The sequence below is a fragment of the Pleurodeles waltl genome, chromosome 1_2, assembly GCF_031143425.1.
Source record: "Pleurodeles waltl isolate 20211129_DDA chromosome 1_2, aPleWal1.hap1.20221129, whole genome shotgun sequence".
NCBI lineage: Eukaryota > Metazoa > Chordata > Amphibia > Caudata > Salamandridae > Pleurodeles > Pleurodeles waltl.
Genome location: NC_090437.1, coordinates 1025352724 through 1025372888, shown reverse-complemented (window position 1 = coordinate 1025372888; position 20165 = coordinate 1025352724). Strand labels below are relative to the sequence as shown.

The following is a 20165-nucleotide window of genomic DNA, read 5'->3' as shown; positions in this document are numbered from 1 at the left end:
CCCAGACTCAACCGCATATCCGTGCATAGAGTGACAATTCTCTCTTGTGGGATGACCTTGACAGACAGGGTGAAGTTGAAGACCTCTTCAATGTCTTACTCTTCTCCTCGTGGAACTTACTGAGGCAGGACGAATTCAACTGCGATGGAGATAGATGGCTCCGTGACTGTTCCTGGGACTTTCCCTTGATTGGGATTAAGATCAAAGCTGCGTCAAACGTAGAGCAGCAGGAAGATTGAAGAATCACTCTCTCAAAGCCATGGGGTGCATGGCGCAACAATCAATGCATGTCTTGGCCACACTCAAGACACTAGACGAGGTGTGGGTCCGTCACTGACGTTTGCTGGTGACATGCACTGCAGGGCTTGAATTCAGCTTTCCTCGTGGACATCCCTGCCACACCAGGAGAAAAGTCATGAAGGCAAAAAAAGGTCAGTTGAAGTGTTACTGGGGGTAGCTCTCTCCCGATCTACAGAGAATGGCATGGAAAGAAAAGAAATTATATCAGTGTACTGTGGTTGCGCCTATACAGGCAGGGTGCATGTCACTTCCACTGCTGACGCCATGCGGAACCAAACGACACCACCTATCAGCACATAGGGGTACTGCTCACAAAAAAATCCAATCTGACACCTGGTGATAATTTGAAGACAAAGAATCTGCAGCTATAAGTCTCTATCAGATGTGCAGTTATCTCAATATAGCGATTCAAATTGAAGAAAATGATATAACATTCATAGACCACATGTAGCGCATTCATCTCATTTTATGACCTGAAATTTAGCCAATCATGTTGAGGGTCCCAGTTCTCCTCAGACCTTCCAACTGCCAGATTTTCCTAGCTTGCATCATAAAGTTCTTGATAGCCTCATGAATAAGGTGGACAGTGAGTGCACGCAATTCTATCAAAGCTACCAACTTCTCCAGGACTGGATCTTTAGTAGATTCTCACATAACGTGACTAAGGATTACCAAAGCATTACAATATATTTGAAATAGGTGGAAATGACGTACACCTTAAGTGAAAAGGTTGTACAGCACTGCCGGGCTCAATGCTGAATCAGTTTTCTACTGAACATTCAATGTTTGGCAAAGGCATGGTTGAAAAAAAAAGTACAGAAAGGGTACTCCAGTGAAGAGTGCAGTTGTGTAAGCCATTCCTCTGAATGAGACCATAATTCCATGCCTCAGAGGACACCCAGTTTTGGCTTGGAGATGCATGTTGTGCCCAGAGTAATACCTTGTTTTTAAAATAAATGGCACCTTTGGTAAAGCTTCTGTAAGAAACTAATAGTTAATGTGTTTTGCAAAAGTTCTTGTTCAATCCATTAAGACATTCATGAGGTCCAAAGAATTAAGGGAGTACTTTGTAACCATTGTGGAAAAAATACGGGTAAGTGAAATTTCCCAGTCAAATGAACAAAGTTAGAAACTTGGATATATAATTGGGTCATTAGACAAAGTGATTAAATTATCATCAAGTTTTAGGTATGAAGCCTTCATACATAATGCATCTATTTTGCTTATGTCACTAGCTAAGTATATCACTAATAAGGAATGTAGTCTTCTATGTGAGTATCTCAATATATGCCTTATGAATAGGCTTGAACGTTTAATTGAATAGCGCTCCTGCTAACATATGGAGATGTCAGATCAGTGTATTCTTTGATGGGAGAAGAAATTCTGCAATGGACCTCTCATAAACATCTTAAACAGCCTAGCTGAGAATAAAGATGGTGTGGCAGGAGTTCAGAGATATCTGGACATGGCTACCAAATGAACTGTACTCAAATCAATCAAGTCTTACAGAGCATGGAGTATCACCCTGAGGGGGGGGTCTCCAGGTGCGGTCAGGGTTCTGCGAGCATCGGCCAGGTGGGTATGTTGGACGAAGAGCAAAGTCTTGAGCTGCTTCCTGAAATCCTGTAGGGAAGGGCAGGTTCGCAGATGGAGAGGGAGGTTGTTCCAGGCTTTGGGTACGATGTAGGTGAAAGATCGGCCTACGGAGCGCTTGCTTTGGATGTGGGGTATGTGGGCCTGGGCGAGGGAGGAGGAGCAAAGTTCTCTTGTTGGTTGGTGTAAGGAAAGGCAGTTGTTGAGGTAGAAGTTGTGGAGGACTTTGTAGGTGTGGGTGAGAAGCTTGACATGTCGTCCCAGGGGGAGGAGCTGTTACCGAAGATAATGACCTCTCTGTCTTGTCTAAATTCAGGATGAGGCAGTTGTCTTCAACCATGTGGTGATGTCGGTCATGGTGCCATGGAAGTTGGTCTTTGTGGTTGTGTCGTCGCCTGTGAGGGATGGGACTAGCTGGGTGTCATCGGCATAAGAGATGATGTTGAGTCCGTGGATATGGGCAATGTCTGCAAGGAATGTCATGTAGGTGTTGAAGAGGGTAGGCTGAGGGAGCCCTGTGGGACGCCGATGATGTCGTCTTTGGGCTTGGAGACGAAGGGCGGTTGGTGGATTCTTTGTGTTCGCCCAGATAGGAAGAAGGTATCCAGTTGAGCGCGTTGCCTTAAATTCCTATGTGGAGTAGTCTGGCGATTAGGGTGGGGTGGGAGACGGTGTCAAAGGCTGCGCAGAGGTCGAGGAGGATGAGGGCAGGGGATCCTCCTTGGTCAATGAGGTAGCTGATGTCGTCTGTGGCTGTGATGAGGGCGGTTTCTGTGCTGTGACTGGGTCTGAATCAGGATTGTGAAGGGTCTAGTAGGTTGCTGTATTCCAGAAAGTTTGTAAACTGGCGGTTGATGGAAGATTATCTAATAATGGACTCTGCATGGTGCAGATGTTAAGGTAATCTCTCATGGAGATTCACTGAAAAATAGCGATTATTATTAGCTGATTCTCATAGGTAAAATCATTTTTATGTTTAAGAATAGCTTTTTACCATGGAAGCTGCACTACCTGCTAGTAGAGTCTTTGTACGGTTTAGTGGAATGCTTAGGAAATATTTCTTTAGGTCCATAGCAGTCATGCAGACAGGTGCAGAGAAGCTCGATTGTGGTGAAGATTCTGTCCTGGATTATCAAGATATAGATCTTGTTTGAACTGGAATGGTGACTACTGAAAGCTGCCAAAGTTCTGTGAACCGCTGGGCACATATTATTAGTGTATATGGATCCTTTTTCAACGTTTTAACACTCTTGGGGCAAGCGGGATGTGGAGGAAGGGCAACTAAATATCCTTAAACCAGAATATTCAAAATGTTTCTCCTTTGGATTCAGGATACCACCATCTGCTACCATAGCTTTGGTACTTGGCATTCCCTTGAGTGGCAAAGGAAACCAGAGGACATGTACCCCACTATGAAATACCTATTTCAGTTGTCTTGGGCACAGCCTCCGTTTGTAGTAGTCCACTTGATTATAACTCAAGGTGTCTGTCATCTTCTTACGTAATTTTGCAATGTGTTCCATCGTTACACTGATCTTGTGACGCAGCACCCAGCCGCATCGTGGTTGAGTTTCTTCAAGGAACTATTTTGAGTTGGATCCTCAATTTGTCTGTATGTAGGCAAGAGTTGACATATTGCCTGTCCTTAATCTGACATCGTGGTGTGAGATCAGCAGCAGGAAGGTCTTCAAGGCCAGCCTGATTGTCATTAGCTCTAATATGTTTATGTGCTGCTTTTGTTCTTTAGGAGTGGAAGGCTGCTTGCAGACTGTTTTTGAACATGCGCGAATCCAGCTTTCCAATAAGGTGTCTGATGGAATTGTGGTCTTATTCCATAATTTTTCTGCCAGCAAATATTTTTTCTTTGGTCATCCACTAAGTTGTAGCCTATTTCATCTTCCTGGTTTTCGAATACATATGTCCCATTGGCTTGAGATCTGTTTCCACTACATGTCTGTTTTTTTCTTGCAAGCGTCTCAAAGCAATGCAAGAAGACATTATGCTGAGTAAAATCTTATTTTTTTTATTGTATCCTGAGTCTTTCTGTATATATTGAACCCCATTTATCAGTCTTTCTCCTCTTTCTGGCAACAGATATTTCTTCGGAATATCTGCACAGATGTTCACCCCTAGAAATAACACCTGCTGGGATTGCTTGGATTGATAGTGTGGAGCATCCACTATAAAACCTAGGTATTTATGGCGTTGTCAAAGTATTGACAGGTGGAAATATGCTTTTCTAGATCTATTGATGCTACCTATTCTTCTTGATTGATGGACTGGAGGTCATCTACCAATGAGATCCTCTTCAAGTTTGTTTCTTTGTAAACGTTTTTAATACTCTTAAGTCTGGAATACGGCACACTTTTGAGTTTTCTTTTGAATGAGAAAAAAAACTCAAGTTCATCCCTTGACATAATACTTGGTGAAAATACTTCTGGCAGCAACTGTACGTTTTTAAGAATAGGTCTCCACCAATTCTGCACACTAAGATTTGGTAATAGTCACAAAACTGTTCAAGCTCTGGCAAGTTCCTCAGAAGTGTTAACGGACATAAATTCCAAGTCATGCCACATGTCTTCGATTGGATTTAGGTTCGGTTCTGGCTGGGCTTCTCAAGAACATTTGTTTATTTCTTAACCACGCCGGTGTGGCTTTGGCTATGTCCTTTGGTTGTTATCATAGTGAACTGTGAACTTTGGTCAAGTTTCATCTGCCTTGCAAAGGGTAACTGCTTTAACTCAAGTAGTTACCTGTACATTTTTCCTCTCGTCACCCCTTCTGACCGTTGCACTTGTCACTGCACACAAAAACAAACACAAAATGATGCTGCCATTCAAGTGCTTCACAGAAGGGATGATGTTCTTGATGTGTTGTAAAGCTTGTGTATGCACCAGAATATTCTGCACCTAAGCCAAAAAGTGATTGTCGGACCACACACATTTTTGTCACATGGCTAATAAAACTTCTGAGTGTTATTTTGTCTACTGCAAACTGGATTCAGGATGGGCTTTCTTCAGTAATGTTTTGTTTTCTTACAACCCTACTATTACCTCTATACGTATGGAGTGCTTGCAACATTGTTCCCACCTGCACAATTAGTTGAGAATTTGTTATAAAATTATAGTTGTTTTAAAGTTACCATTAGTTTCTTGGGAGCTTCTTTGAACAGTCTACCTCCTTGCCTGGTCATAGGGCTTGTATATATGGACTGATCTAGGCAGAGCTTTTGTTTATGCCATACACTTACACTTCTTAATAATCATGTTTACTGTGTGCTAGAGGATATTCAAGATCTTTGCACTGCTTTTATATTTATCCATGACTTGTTATTTTCCACAACCATAACCACAAGTTAATTTCAATGCTCATTAGTGCTTATTGTAGAGTCTAGTTTGATTTGCACAACCCAGCATAGGAAACAATATATAGGGAAAGAGCCTTTTTTAACATGGTCACCCCCTCCCCCAACACACACACACTTTTTGCCTGGTTTCTGGTGCAGTTTTGACTGAAAGTACACCGCGTCCCTGTTAAACAGATCCCCTGAGCCAGATCTCTTTCCCAAAAATTGCAGTTGTTTTTCCCAATTGGCAGACTTTTAGTTACCACTATAAGGCCCTAGTAAATTGCACCTCTGGTACCTAGGCATGGGGTGCTCAAGGAAAGTCCTCGAGGGCTACCTGCAGAACGAATTGTGCCACACTCAGGCACCCCTCACTAAGTGCACACAGTGCTGCTTGTGCAGACTGTGTCTTGGTGCAGACCTAAAATGAAAACACAACATGGCACAAAGGCTGTGTGCCCTGTCCCCTTACACTGCACGCAATATATGTAAGTCACCTCTCTGGCAGGCCTTCTATCCCTAAACGCAGGGTGCATTATATTTTGGGCTCCCGGTTTTATGGTATATTTTTTTTTTTTTACATTTCTGTCTGTATTTATCCATTTTTATTTTGTGTACTGTGAATAAATGTAGGTGTAAAATGGTATATTTCCACATTTATTGAATCTAATAAACGTGCGCTAATACTTTGATGCCTGTTGTGTTTTAGCAAATTAAGCAGCCAAATTTAACATAACAATACACCTGCAGGTAAATATTAGCATTATACTACAAATGCATGTTGACATATGTTGCTATGTAAGGAAATCCCCTTTTGTTTTGAACTCTCCATGCCATCTATCTGCCCAGCAGTTGGCTTGGAACTGATGGAAACAGTATGGAAAGTCACTCAAAAGACAATTTTTTTTGTATTTTTTTCATTAAAAAAAAAAAATACAGACAGGGAACACTGTTTTCTGTCTGTATTTGTCTGTAAAAATCAGTAAAAACGGATAACAGGCAGCCTTAATTATATTACATGTGAGGGCATACCTGCATGAGCAGATATGCCCCTGCTATGTCTTTGTCGATTCTCAGACAAAGTAAGTGAACAGGGAAACCATTTTAAGTACATGTGCTGGAAACTGGTCATTACAAGTTCCCTAGCTACATGATGGCTTCACTGACCATAGGGGTGTTTGGAAACATCTAGTGTTAATAAATGCTCACTGAACCCAGTGATGGATTTATTAATACAAGCATTCAGAGGGCACCTTAGAGCTGCCCCCTAAAAACCCTATCAACTCCTAGTGTAGGCACTGACTGTCTAAGGTGGCTGTACTGGTTTGGACCAGAGTTCTGGCCACCTAAGGTGAGAGCAAATGCTCTCAAGGGCTCAGAACAAAGGCCTGCTCAGGGCAGAGGTGTGAGCTCCTCTCCCAGACAGGATGGATATTCCAGGTCCGGGAGCTTCAAAGGCCTTGCCACCTTTGAAGTGCAATCCAGGCCTCTCTAAATGGTGGAGGACGACGATCCCCAGTTCCTGACCCCACTTTTGGCAGGAATATTAAACAAATTAGGAGTGCCCCTATCGTGCTAGTCCTACCCTAGGAAGGACAAGCTGAAGTAGACACCCCCTTTTAAATCCCTTCATCTTGCATGGAAGGAATTAGGCCAATAGGGTTAAGGCTATGCCACTTTCCAAAGGAAGTAGTCATAGAAAAGGTGTAGTCACCCAAAAGGAGAGTAGCCCATTGGCGACCACCTGGCACTCCCTGTAAAGCCCCTAAATTCATTATTTAGAAGGCACCCTTGAACCACATAATCAGAATTTTGTAACCTAACAAGAGTCGGACACGTCACCAGCAGAGAAGACTGAAGACACCAACTGACTTGACCCCAGCACTACCAGCTTGTCTACAGCTTTCAAAGAAACCTGCACCCAGAAGATGACTGCTCTGCAGCCCAGAGACCTTTAAAGCCTTGGGAGGACTATCTGCCTTCAATGAAGATCAAGAACTCCAGTGGACAGTGGACCTGTCTTCAAGGAAGAGGAAGCCTGATTGTGGAACCGTAAAACCAGACACCAAAAGTGACCACTGCACCCAATGCCCCTGGCCTGAGTGCAAGAGGCCCACCTGTCCAGTGAAGGTTCACCAGCACTTCTAACCAAGAATCCATCGTAAGCTGACCCCTGCCTAACTCCCCAGCGACGCCTGCAGCCTACATCTGAGGACTTCCCCTCACTGTGCCCTGCCTGATAAGCTGATTCCGATGCCTAAAGACACCCCTGCACCCAGAGCTCCTGGGCCTTGGGGAGCTGAACTGTCAGTGTCTCTACCATCCCTGGCATCGCAACTTACCTAGGTAGCTGTGGGTTCACCACTCCCGGCCTCCTGGCTTGAGCCTGCAGCCCGTTTCTGAAAGTGATCTCTGCTATTGAATAACATTAGGTGCCCCACACTGTGTTGGCACTCTGCACCCGGCCGCCACTGTGCTGCTGAGGATGTAAGCTTGGTGCTGTCTTGTGGCCTCCCTTGTACTTAAACTCACCACCAGGAGATCTATCCATACTTCGCTTTACTCATCTGTAAACAGCTCTGCAGCGGATAGCCCATGTCTCCATGGGGCACCCGATGCTGTGTTGGCACTCTGCACCTGCCGCTCCTGTGCTGCTGAGGGTGTAAATTTGGTGCTGCTTTGTGGCCCCGCTGGTGCTTGCCTCAACCCGCAGAGACCAACCTCTGCCACAGCTGGTACTTACCTGGGAGCAATGTGTCTTCATTCCCCCCTCAATCTTCACTGACTAACATTGGGCACCGACTCAGACTTTGACCTCTGCACCCAGCTGCCCCTGTGCCGCTGTGGGTGCACTCTTGGTACCAACCTGAACCTAGCCATAATGACCTGAAGACTGGGACAGTAAGTAGCGTACTTACATGTGAAACTGCATCATTGTTTTCCCCCTATAGGTTAACACTGAAGACTATGAAAATTGCACTGTCAGTTTTTGAAACCGCAAAGCATTTTTAATTTAAAAACTGCTTACCTTACACCGAAGTTCTTTGGTTCAAAGCATATATAAAAGCAACTGTTATTTTTCTAAATTAGTCTCAGATTTATTCTTTGAGTGTGTATCTCATTCATTGCCTCTGTGAGTACAACAAATACTTAACACGACTCCCTGATAAGCCTAGCTGCCCGCCCACACAACCACAGAAAGACACTAGGCCTATCTATTTCTGTCTTTGTTAACCTTTGGGAATCCACAGGACTCTCTCCAGAGTGTACTTCACTTTAGTGCACTATATGTAGAGCCTACATCATATCAACAACTACACTTTACGAGGGCTGGGATTTTTGATGTTATTTCTGACAGTGCCAGGAAGTGGGTAAAACACAAATAAGACACAGACCCCCTTTAAGGACACATCTTATCTGGTGAACTGTAGGAGGAATCTGCTCCTTTATTCTTCGATTAAGTGACTTTCAGTTTCCACTGAAAGGCAAAGGGCAGCCCTTTTGCTAACCAAAGCAACGCCGCACTCTTCATCAGTGTGCTTTCACTGGAATGAAAAAGGGCTGCCGTTACTTTTTAAAGAAAACTGAGTCACAAAATCTTCATATAAACAATTGTCAGTGGCACAGTGACCCTACTTGTATTTCAGAAAGGTTGGTGGTGGAGAAGGTAGCCCTAGTTACGTATGCATCTACTTTCATATGTGGAAGTGATGTAAAGAAAAAAGCATCTTCGGGACAGAGGATCCTTAGCTGGAAAACCAGGAGATAGGCTAACCTCATCCCAAATAACTCTGTTAGTTATGCAATGAGTTGAAATAAACTATATAGAGAGTGAGTGTAGCAACAATTGTTTGTGATGAACTGGACAATATAAATATTCAAGTGATAATGGGCTGCGTTGGCCTCAGCCGAAGGGATCAATGTGCTCTTCCCTTCAGGAAGGTGTCCGTGAAGTTAGGCCAATTGATAATTTCCACCAGGATATTCTTGAGATAAAGCTTAGTAGATTTCGTCTAGACCACTAAACTTAAATTATTGCATTGGTAACATGCCTCCAGGTCATCATGCTTAGCTGATACCACCACCAATACTTTCTATAGTCTATGCAGTTTTTCAATGGACATCGCATTCTAATCTTCAACACCAGCTATGCTGACATTCTGCATATTGATCCTTTCCATTTAATGATTGAGTCTGGCATTAACTTTGTCAATTTTTCCATCTATAGACTTAAGGTTTACCTTCAGCTCAATCAATGTAGCCTTTGTATCAACTCCTTCATTAGGAGGGATACAATCTCTACCCCCATGTTCCTGAGACGTCTAGTCAGGAGGCAATTGTGTGAGGGCTTTGTGCTTATCAGAGGTCAGCTGGCTTCGTCTCTGGTCTTCCAACACCCATGTCCTTTGGCATTGTCAAGGGAAAGGCTGAAGTTATCTGTACTAGATTCAGGAGGAGCCCGGAAATGACCTAGCAACTTTCTGATAGGCCTGTCCAATTTTCACTAGGATGCTTGGGGTTAAGCTCAGTGGGCACTTCAGACTAGACAGTGAGACACCAGTCATCTTGTGCAGCTACCTACTCGCTGGTTTGCTTGAGTCCTTAAGAACAGAGGTGGGTGGCGCAGGCACATATAGGCTGTGCCATTTCACAACATCTAGGTCTATACATTCCACCATGTATACTGCCCGAGTACCATGCCTGGAACCACTTCTAGGCAGAAATTACACTGTTCAATTGTCACATCTGGGCCTGTGCTTCAATGTGGCACACTGTTGCGCCTAAACTTCAAAAAGTATCTATTTTCACTAAGGCAGCATTTGGTCAGTATGATTTCCTCCCGCTTTGTGCCAGACATTACCTCGCTCTGAGACTCTGAATGATAGGGCAACCACCAAAACTGTGGCTACGAGATTCATGTCTGACACATGCTTCCAGTTTCTGCTGCAGTCCTCTTGTCCAGCTTCTCATATGCATAGGGGGAAGGTGGGGCACGGCCAACAAAGCAGCATACAGCAGGTGAGTCTCAGATAGCACAATGGCGGCCATCGCTCTCAGGTCTCCCAGGCTGCAGTATCTGTGCTCAGATCTGTGCTATAGACCTCTTGAACTAGTCTATGTTTTGGCCTCTCAGACTGTTCATGTTCCGTAGTATTGCATACGTTTTCCAAGATGCAGTTTTGTCAGATGGATGACAGGATTGCGAGGTCGGACCCAGACCTCCACTATTTTAGCCGGCAGCCTGACCGCACATCCTACAAATATACAAAGTACACCATCGTAAGACAGAAAAAGAAGGTTTCCTTCTTTCAAGGTGATAAAGACTGTAAACAATGCTATACAAAGCGGTCACAAACAGAAAAGGAAAAAGGAAAGTATAGAATTTAAGAACAGAAGCATTTAAAAGAAAGGGCTTTAGTTGCATTTGTCATAAAATAAAATTGTTATGGGTAGAATCCAACAAATCATAACAAAATGCTAACAAACAGTGATGTAAAGGTATCACATTGTACACTGATAGGTTTGCAATGTAGATGGCATTTTAAACAAGTTATTAAAAAATGAAAACTAAAAAAGTTATCAAAGATTGACATTAGGTTATGGCCTACGTAGCTACTGTGCTTGCTACAGAGTACAATTTTACCTGCATGCCTCCTCTGTCTTCATTTCCTGCCATTCCGTCTACTTCATCCATAATTAGGGCATGCTTCATGCTGACTGATTTAGAGGAACCTAGGAAAAAACATATCAGATACGATTGGTCAGTCTTTGTCAAGATTGCATAAATTTACACTATTTAGACCGATTCAGTGCATCTTTATTATACTAAATGGTAAACATTTTAATGTGATGAGATGTTGGAAAATATACTTCCATGCCAAATATTTCAACAGTCGTGTATATTCTGGATCAGCTAATTAGCAAGCCGGCTAGTTCTACACATTATTTATTCACTATAGCTTTCTTATTGATTTCAAACATTTTGTTAAACCACTTCAAAAAATATCCTTTCAGAAAAGGCAAACACGATAATGGTATATATACTTCAATAAATATGTTTCAGCAACTGTTCCTAAAGCACAAAAACAATTACTACCTTTTTAATTTGCTTTTTACTTTAGGGATGGCATTCACAGTAATCACAATTATTAGACAGATTGGTTAAGGAACAGAAGAATTGGAAAACAAAAGAAGCATTAATAATTATGTGCAATGGATTCATACTGCCTATATCAAATACTCATGATTTTTGTTATCACTCCCTACAATTATATAAACAAATATATATGAAAGTAAAACACAATCAGATAATAAAGCCAGATGCATAGACATACAAAATACTTTGCTATTTACAGAGATTTCTAACATTATTAGGATGTAATGCCATATTAAATTGCTCATCATCAATCAAGGTCATGTAGAAGAACGAAAGCAACCCTAAATCAACAAAGAACAAACAGTGAATTCGTCTGAACATTAACATTCTACTATGGACCCTAAAAGACAATCTACAAAGTGGGTGTCCATTTTAAATTTAGGAGGGTTGAAAGAATATAGTACATGGGCATTTCGATTTTGTAGTTTAGAGTCTAAATACCCACATAAAGCCTATTTATTATGAATAAAGTAAGATTAATAAAGGCTATATTATCTGTGTTTCGTAGATAACAAATCCATGACCAGTACATTTGTAGCGAGACTCTACAAGCTTTTTTCCAACTGGACAATAGAAGTTGAGCTCCTATCACTGAAAATACTAATCTAAGTAATTCATCCGGTAAAGTGAAGTAAAAATCACTGAATGATAGCATGTAGGTGTGGGCTCCTGGAGTACTTTCTTTTTTTTTTTATAACAAAATACATAAATTAAAAATTAAATATTTTTCTTTAGAAACACAAACACAAACACAGACACACACACACACACACACATCCTACTGCCAGTAGGTAGTTATAATCATGAAGTGTTTTTTTGTTTTGCCAATAACTTTGGTGCTGTTTAACGAATCTTCACGAAGTTTTCAAAATTAATACGCCACTCGCCTCAGCTACTGTCTTGAAAGTTTTGGGAGGGATTCGTCAAGCGAGGGCCAAGAAAAAAGGCTGATTCAGTAATGTACTTATAAACCACAGAGGGTAACCCAAAAACCGGGCTGGGTAGAAGATAACCATTACATACAACAATGCCCTAACGGGAAGAAACCGACATGACGGATATATCATAGTCTGGATTGGTTTCTGCATAAGATCTTTGGAGGATTGAAGGCATTGATTTAGACTCTCTGAGGATTTCGAATGGAGTTAATGCAGCAAACAAAAAAGAACCAACCAACTGTTTTTAATGATTTTTGTATAGGTTTTTGATTCATTGGAATATGTATTATTCTCCTTTATATCTATCACGAGCACTTTTTCTCACACTATCTGTCCCTGGGTGTGTTGTTTTATCAGATGGGCTGTCCATTTAGGATGAATATATATATAATTGATATTTATGTATAAGTAAGTAAATGAATATATATATATTTATATGAATAAATAGCTTTTTTGCTTTCACCTATGTTGTTTTATGATGTATAAATAATTTGTCGGTTTCTTCCTGTAAGGGCATTGTTGTATGTAATGATTCAGTAATGTAGGTGGATCTTTAATAGGACAGTTAAACATAATTCTTGATAAGAATATCACATGTGCCTTTTAAATATTCTCAAAATCATAAGGAGTCTTATACAAAATCAATCATATACTCGTCAGTTTCCTGAGCACAACTAAACAAAAGAGGGGACCAACATAAAGCATTCAATTTTAAGAACTGTATTAAGAATCTAGTGGTACTTTCCTTGGCAATCTCAAAACAAATGGGATCACTCTGAATGCAAATTCAGTTCTTTTTACACAGTCTAGATCCCCTAAAAGAAAAACCTGAAAGCCCATTTATATAACTCCAAGTGTTCAAAAATAAATTTATCAAGTTTAACTTTAATGAAATCCTAATGCCGTTCCTATATACACATATATCCAAAATAACCGTTATCCAATAAGACTGACTGTATGCACACTCAGGACTGATTATCAAACAAGTTTTTATTCAAGAAAGGAAACCAGCATCTTAATTTTTCTTTAAAAAAATAAGCAAATTCTAATTTTTAAATGTTACTGGATGAATAATGGTGATGGGAAAAGCTATTTGACAAAACTTTTATTAAATGAAAAATGAGAGGAAACAGCAAAAGTGTAGCTGCATAGGCTAGTCTCTAGATACTGGAGAACTGACATATCTACTTCAATTAGCAAGTACCAGAAGTATTGCATCATGTCCTGTCAGTGACTTTTTTTCAGCCCCTCTCCAGAGTAGCCTGCAGAACTATATTCATATAACATAACCTTTTCAAACCATTACATTTTATTTCATGCTACGTCTCTAGTGACATAGTTTCTTCTGTGTTTTCTGTCACAAACCTTTTTTCATTTTGAATAAAACACTATCCTTTTCAGGCAAGATTGCACATTGTGGGAGAAGGAAGGATGAACACAATCCTCATGATTTTTTTATCGTCAGGTTCCTGACTCGAATATGCCTAAAAAGCCCAGTTACTATAGCAGTTCACAATCCCTTTATTTTTAATGGTTTCACTCTTAAAAGTTGATGTTTTAGCCCTCGTGTTTCCATTTATAAAGGTGCGACAGCCCGGCTATGTTCACAACCATTTTCTTACCTTTCCTTATCATCAACATTGTCATCAGAAACACAAAAATGTTCCAAATATCACAACCACCTTGTCCTTTCAATTCATTCTCACCCTGACCCTACGTTCCTGTTCGTAGCTCCGTGACCACTCCAAGATTAACAAAATTCTTTCCACTGTAGGTTACCAATCGTTCTAAGATGGCCGCTATTTGGGATATAAGCCCAACCAACATGACCGTCATTGGCAGTCTTTTGTCTATTTCAACCGACTATGTGAGGATTCTTTCACATCCTGGCCCAGTAGTTCTGTTCTGATCAAATGCAGAAGCTAACTCTGGACACTGTCTCATGCTCACTGTGGGGATACGCTTTCCGATGCACTTTTATTCCTCAATACATGAATTCAGGTTACACCACAGGCATGTCAGAATCTCTAGATACATCCTAGGCAGTAACTTTCAACCATATCACTAGGCTGAGAAGCTTGTTTTCCTTTCTTCTTAGCCTTCCTTGTATTCCTTAATGATACCAGCAGTTCTTCCACTTATCTCTTGTGATTTCAACCTGCCTTAATTGACCTTTAAGTCCCCTTTTATTTCCATAGCACCACAGGTTATAAAGAACTTATTTTTTTTAAATCTTTTCTGATGGTTCTATCATCTTCTTTTGTCCTTCAAATATTATTGTAATTTTGCAATCGTAATCTCAGCATTAATATGTAGCTAATTATGTAATCATGTACTTGCCCTCAATGTGTCAAAAGGCTTTTTTTTCATGCTTTGTTGTCGATTTTTACGTTTTTAATTTATGTCTGTCATGTTCCTTTTGTTTGTTTCTCCGCTCCCTAAATAACTTTGCAGGATTATACAGATTTACATCCTGTTGATGATCCTCCATTTATAATGGATCAAAACACCATTGACATATAATATAGGTCTGCCTTTATGTTATTAGTTTCTGACATGCAGGCATGGCTGTATCTTTACTTTTGACTTGTGATACATATATTTATTGTACATAAAAATATCATGAGTGAGCACCGGCCACAGTTTTCTCACCCCACTGAAATTCCATGGAGATTTTGTCTGTCTTTATTTATGTTCTAATTTTAATTACGTGTTTATCTCACAATACTATTGTTAATATTAGGACCGCTGTGCCTTGAAATGTGTGAGTTGGTTATGGTGACAAGCTTTAGGCCTGACTGGTGCAGTGGGAAACATGATTTCCAATGCCGGAGGTATTACATCCTTGTTATGAATAGTTTTGACAAAGGCAGTAGGGCTAGCCGATTTATTGCTAAAAGCATTTGTTAAATCCAATGGGCTCTTAACAGCTAGTTGCTATCACTTTGTCTTACATGCGATACAGGTATTTTGTTACCTATACTCTCTTCATTGTAGGCATGGGTTTTGGAATTGGCCACTGGAGGAAGCTGGCCTGGTGTGTGGTGGGTACCTAAGGTACTTAGCACCTTATACCAGGTCCAAGTATCCCCTATTAGTGTAGTGAAGGCAGTGCCTAGAGGCCAGACTCTCTAGAGGTAGCTGTGGATGAGCAGTCAAGGCTTATCTAGGAGACATGCAAGGCTCATGCAATGCCACTGCAGTCAAGTAGCACTTACAAACATGAAAGAAAACACTGTGTTAAAAAATAAAGGTACTTTATTTTAATGCCACAATTACCAAAAAGTACTAGAGAGGCAACCCTCCAATAGGAGGTAAGTAACACACTGGATAAGTACACTAGTAATCAGAAATAGGCATAAATTAGGGTGACTAGACGTCCTGGATTTGCCTAGCCAGTCCCGGTTTTTGAAGGTCTGTCCCTGCGTCCCAACACTTTACTGTAAAACAGTAAAATGTACCATTTTTTAAAAGAGGGTCCGTTGAACCTGCACATTCATCACATTGTTGTGCAGGCTTCCATTTCCACAGCCATCCTAAAATACTGGGGACAGACGTTTACTGGTTGAAACCCTCCTGCTGTGCTGCCTCACCTCATTCAAGCAGGACAGCAGGATTTAATGAGGTGCGAATCAGGGCTGTATAGCCCGTAGGTCAAGCCCAAGCAGATGCAATCTGGAGCTCTTCACAGAACCGGGAGGGAACGTTGAAAAAATAGTTTTAAAAAAAAGTTGATATATATATATATATATATATGGAACATGTCACTTACCCAGTGTACATCTGTTTGTGGCATGTAGAGCTTCAGATTCACATGCTATGCATATTCCTTCCGACATCTAGTGTTGGGCTCCAAGTGTTACAAGTTGTTTTTCTTCTAAGAAGCCTTTTTGGAGTCAAAGGATCGAGTGACTCCTCTCGGTTCCATTGCGCATGGGCAACAACTCCATTGTTAGATTGTTTTCCCGCAGAGGGTGAAGAAAGGAGTGATAGAGTATAGAAATATAAAGGTATGTTCATGCAAATGTAAATGTATTTACATATGTCCAAATGTTAGAAACTTAAATGACTACAGGTTTCCGGGGAGGAGGGAAGGTGCATGTGAATCTGCAGCACTACATGCCACAAACAGATGTACACTGGGTAAGTGACATTTTCAGTTCAATGGCATGTATAGCTGCATATACACATACTATGCATAGACTACAAAGCAGTTAGCCCTTCCAAAAAGCGGTGGCTAGCCTGTAGGAGTTGAAGTTGTTTGAAATAACATTTTTAAGACAGCTTGGCCTACAGTGGCTTGTTGCTGTGAGAACACATCAACACAGTAGAGTTTTGTAAATGTATGAGGGGTTGACCATGTAGCTGTTTAACATATGTCAACCATTGGTATGTTTCCTAAAAAAGCCATTGTTGCACCTTTCTTTCTTGTAGAATGTGCCTTAGGAGTGATGAAAAGTTGTCTCTTTGCTTTGATATAACATGTTTTATACATCTAACAATCCATCTTGCTAAACCTTGTTTTGATATAGGATTGCTTGTATGTGGTTGTTGGAAAGCCACAAAAAGTTGTTTTGTTTTCTTAAAATCTTTAGTTCTGTCTATGTAGTACATAAGAGCTCTTTTGAGATCTAGGGTATGAAGCACAGAATCTGGCTGTGGAAAGAAGACTGGCAATTCCACAGTTTGATTGATGTGAAAAGGAGATAGTACTTTTGGTAGAAATTTTGGATTTGTTCTTAGTACAACCTTAAGTTTGTGCTCTTCGAAAAAAAGTTCTTCAAGAGGGAATGCTTGTATTTCACTAACTCTTCTTAAAGAAGTAATAGCCACAAGGAAGGCGACCTTCCATGTTAAAAATTGAATTTGGCAAGACTGCATGGTTTCAAAAGGTGGTCCAATGAGTCTGGTAAGTACAATATTTCAATTCCAAGATGGAACAGGTGGTGTTCTAGGTGGAATTATGTGTTTTAATCCTTCCATGAAGGCTTTGATAACAGGATCTCTGAGTAGAGAAGTATGTTGAATAGTTTGTAAGTATGCAGATATTGCAGTAAGGTGTATTTTAATGTATGAAAAAGGTAAATTTGATTTCTGTTCTGTTAATGAAGTAAAAATCATACAATATCTTGTATAGATGCTGTAAGTGAATCTATGGTCTTAGATTGATAATAGTAGACAAATCTTTTTCACTTGTTTGCGTAGCACTGTCTAGTAGTAGGTTTCCATGCTTGTTTAATTACTTCCATACATTCTGACGGAAGATTTAAATAGCCAAATTCCATGGCTTCAAGAGCCAAATCGCTAGATTGAGAGCACTGGGGTTGGAATACCTGATTTGACCTTTGTTTTGTGTTAACAAATCTGGTCTGTCTGGGAATTTGGAGTGAGGTACTACAGATAGGTCTAGTGGTGTTGTGTACCAAGGCTGGCGTGCCCATGTTGGTGCTATGAGTATCATGTTGAGTGACGTTTGACGTAATTTGTTGACTATAAATGGTATGAGTGGGAGAGGGGGAAAAGCATAAGCAAATATCCCTGACCAATTGATCCATAGAGCGTTGCCCTTGGATAGGGGATGTGGGTGTCTGGATGCAAAGTTTTGGCATTTTGCATTTTCGCTTGGTACGAATAGATCTATGTCTGGTGTTCCCCTGGTAATAACCATTGAAAGTACTTTTGAAGTACTTGGGAGTGAATATCCCATTTGTGTGTCTGTTGGTGATTTCTGCTGAGGAGATCTGCCAACTGATTGTCTATCCCTGGAATGTATTGTGCTAATAGATGAATTTGATTGTGAATTGCCCATTTCCAAATTGTTTGGGCTAGAAGGGACAGCTGAGATGAATGTGTCCCTCCCCGTTTGTTGAGATAATACATGGTTATTATGTTGTCTGTTTTTATGAGAACATTCTTCTCTTTGAGAAGAGATTGAAATGCTTTTAGGGCAAGGAATACAGCCAATCATTCTAAGTGGTTTATGTTTAGCTGTTTCTGTTTGACATCCCATTGCCCTTGAATGGTCTGATTGTTTTGGTGAGCTCCCCAACCGATCATTGATGCATCTGTTGTAATTATGGTCTAAGGCACAGGGTCTTGAAACGACTGCCCCTTCATTAAATTGCTGTGATTCCACCATTGAAAGGACATAAGTGTTTGGCGGTCCATCAACACTAGATCTTGAAGCTGACGGTGTGCTTGTGACCATTGTTGTGCAAGGCGATGTTGTAAGGGCCTCATGTTTAATCTTGAATGTGGGACTATTGCTGTGCAAGATGCCATCATTCCTAGAATCTTCATGATAAATCTTACAGTGTATTGTTGATTTGGCTGTATGAGTGGTAATACATTTTGGAAAGCTTGTATCCTGTGTATATTTGGATACACTAGAGCTTGTTGAGTATTTAGGATAGCACCTAGGTACAGCTGCACTTGTGCTGGTTGAAGGTGTGGCTTTTGGTAGTTTATAGAAAACCCTAGTGTGCGCAGAGTTTTTATCACAGAACGAGTATGTTTTTGGCATTGTGTAAGATTGCTTGATTTTATTAGCCAATCGTCTAGATATAGAAAGACATGGGTGTGTTGTCTTCTTAAGTATGCCGCTACTACTGCTAGACACTTTGGGAACACTCTTGAAGCTGTTGTTATGCCAAATGGCAACACTTTGAACTGGTAGTGTTTTCCTGCTATGACAAACCTGAGGTATTTTCTGTGAGCTGGGTGGATGGATATGTGGAAATTCGCATCCTTGAGGTCTAGAGGAGTCATAAAATCTTGTTTTTGCAGTAGTGGAATAACATCTTGGAGAGTTACCGTGTGAAAATACTCTGACAAGGTGTATAGACTGAGGGGTCTAATATGGGCCTGAGTGTGCAATCTTTTTTGGGAACTAGGAAGTATAGTGAGTATACTCCTGTTCCTTGTTGGGACTGTGGAACTAATCCTGTTGCTTGCTTTAACAGTAGAGATTGTACTTCTTGTAACAGAAGAACAAGTTACTTACCTTTGGTAACGAGGTATCTGGTAGAGACTCAATCTAGCTGCAGATTCCTTACCTTAGAATTCCCTGGCGTCAGCTTCGAATCCGGAGTTTTTTCTGAGCAGTACCCTGCGCGCGCGCCGTCGGGCGTCGTCGTTCGGATCCACGTGCGTCGTCAGTGTCGTTGGAGCCGTCTATGACGTCACGGTTGTCTATATAGACGCAGTCTCGGCGCGCGTACGTCAGTTCTTTTCCACAACTTCCCACGCCAGAAGCGCAAAGTCATGGAAGAACCAACCATTATGGATTTGACCTCTTTGACTGTTTGAAGTAAAAATTCTTTCATGCCTTTAAGAAAGGCAAAAATGCCAAGATCAAAAATATACATATGTACACATAAATACATATATGTATATCTACATAAGAAAAATATCCGCAGAGCGGGGAGGCTTGGGCGGGTGTAAGGAATCTGCAGCTAGATAGAGTCTCTATCAGATACCTCGTTACCGAAGGTAAGTAACCTGTTCATCTGACAGAGACTTCTAGCTGCAGCTTCCTTACCTTAGAATAGATACCCAAGCTATAACCCATGGCGGTGGGTCTGAAGGAGATTTTTACACCAGAAAGTCCTGCAAAACAGACTGGGCAAAATGACCCTCTCTTCTCACCTGACTATCCAGGCAGTAATGTTTTGCAAACGTGTGCAAAGAAGCCCACGTTGCATCCTGACAGATGTCCACCACCGGTATGCCACGTGCTAACGCAGTGGTAGCAGCTTTCCCCCTAGTAGAATGAGCTCTCAAGCCCTCAGGAGGCTGCTTCTTTGCCAAAGCGTAGCAGATTTTTATACAG

At 41.1% G+C, this 20165-nt stretch overlaps 1 protein-coding gene across 1 annotated transcript in view; it reads right to left on the bottom strand.

The window, feature by feature from the left end:
• The window catches only part of RFC1 (replication factor C subunit 1), a 622078-nt gene that overhangs the window by 105251 nt on the left and 496662 nt on the right, over window positions 1-20165 (bottom strand). Inside the window, exon 16 of the mRNA XM_069202064.1 lies at window positions 10884-10972. Within this exon, the coding sequence (XP_069058165.1) occupies window positions 10884-10972 (89 nt within the window). The remainder of the gene's footprint in view (window positions 1-10883; window positions 10973-20165) is intronic.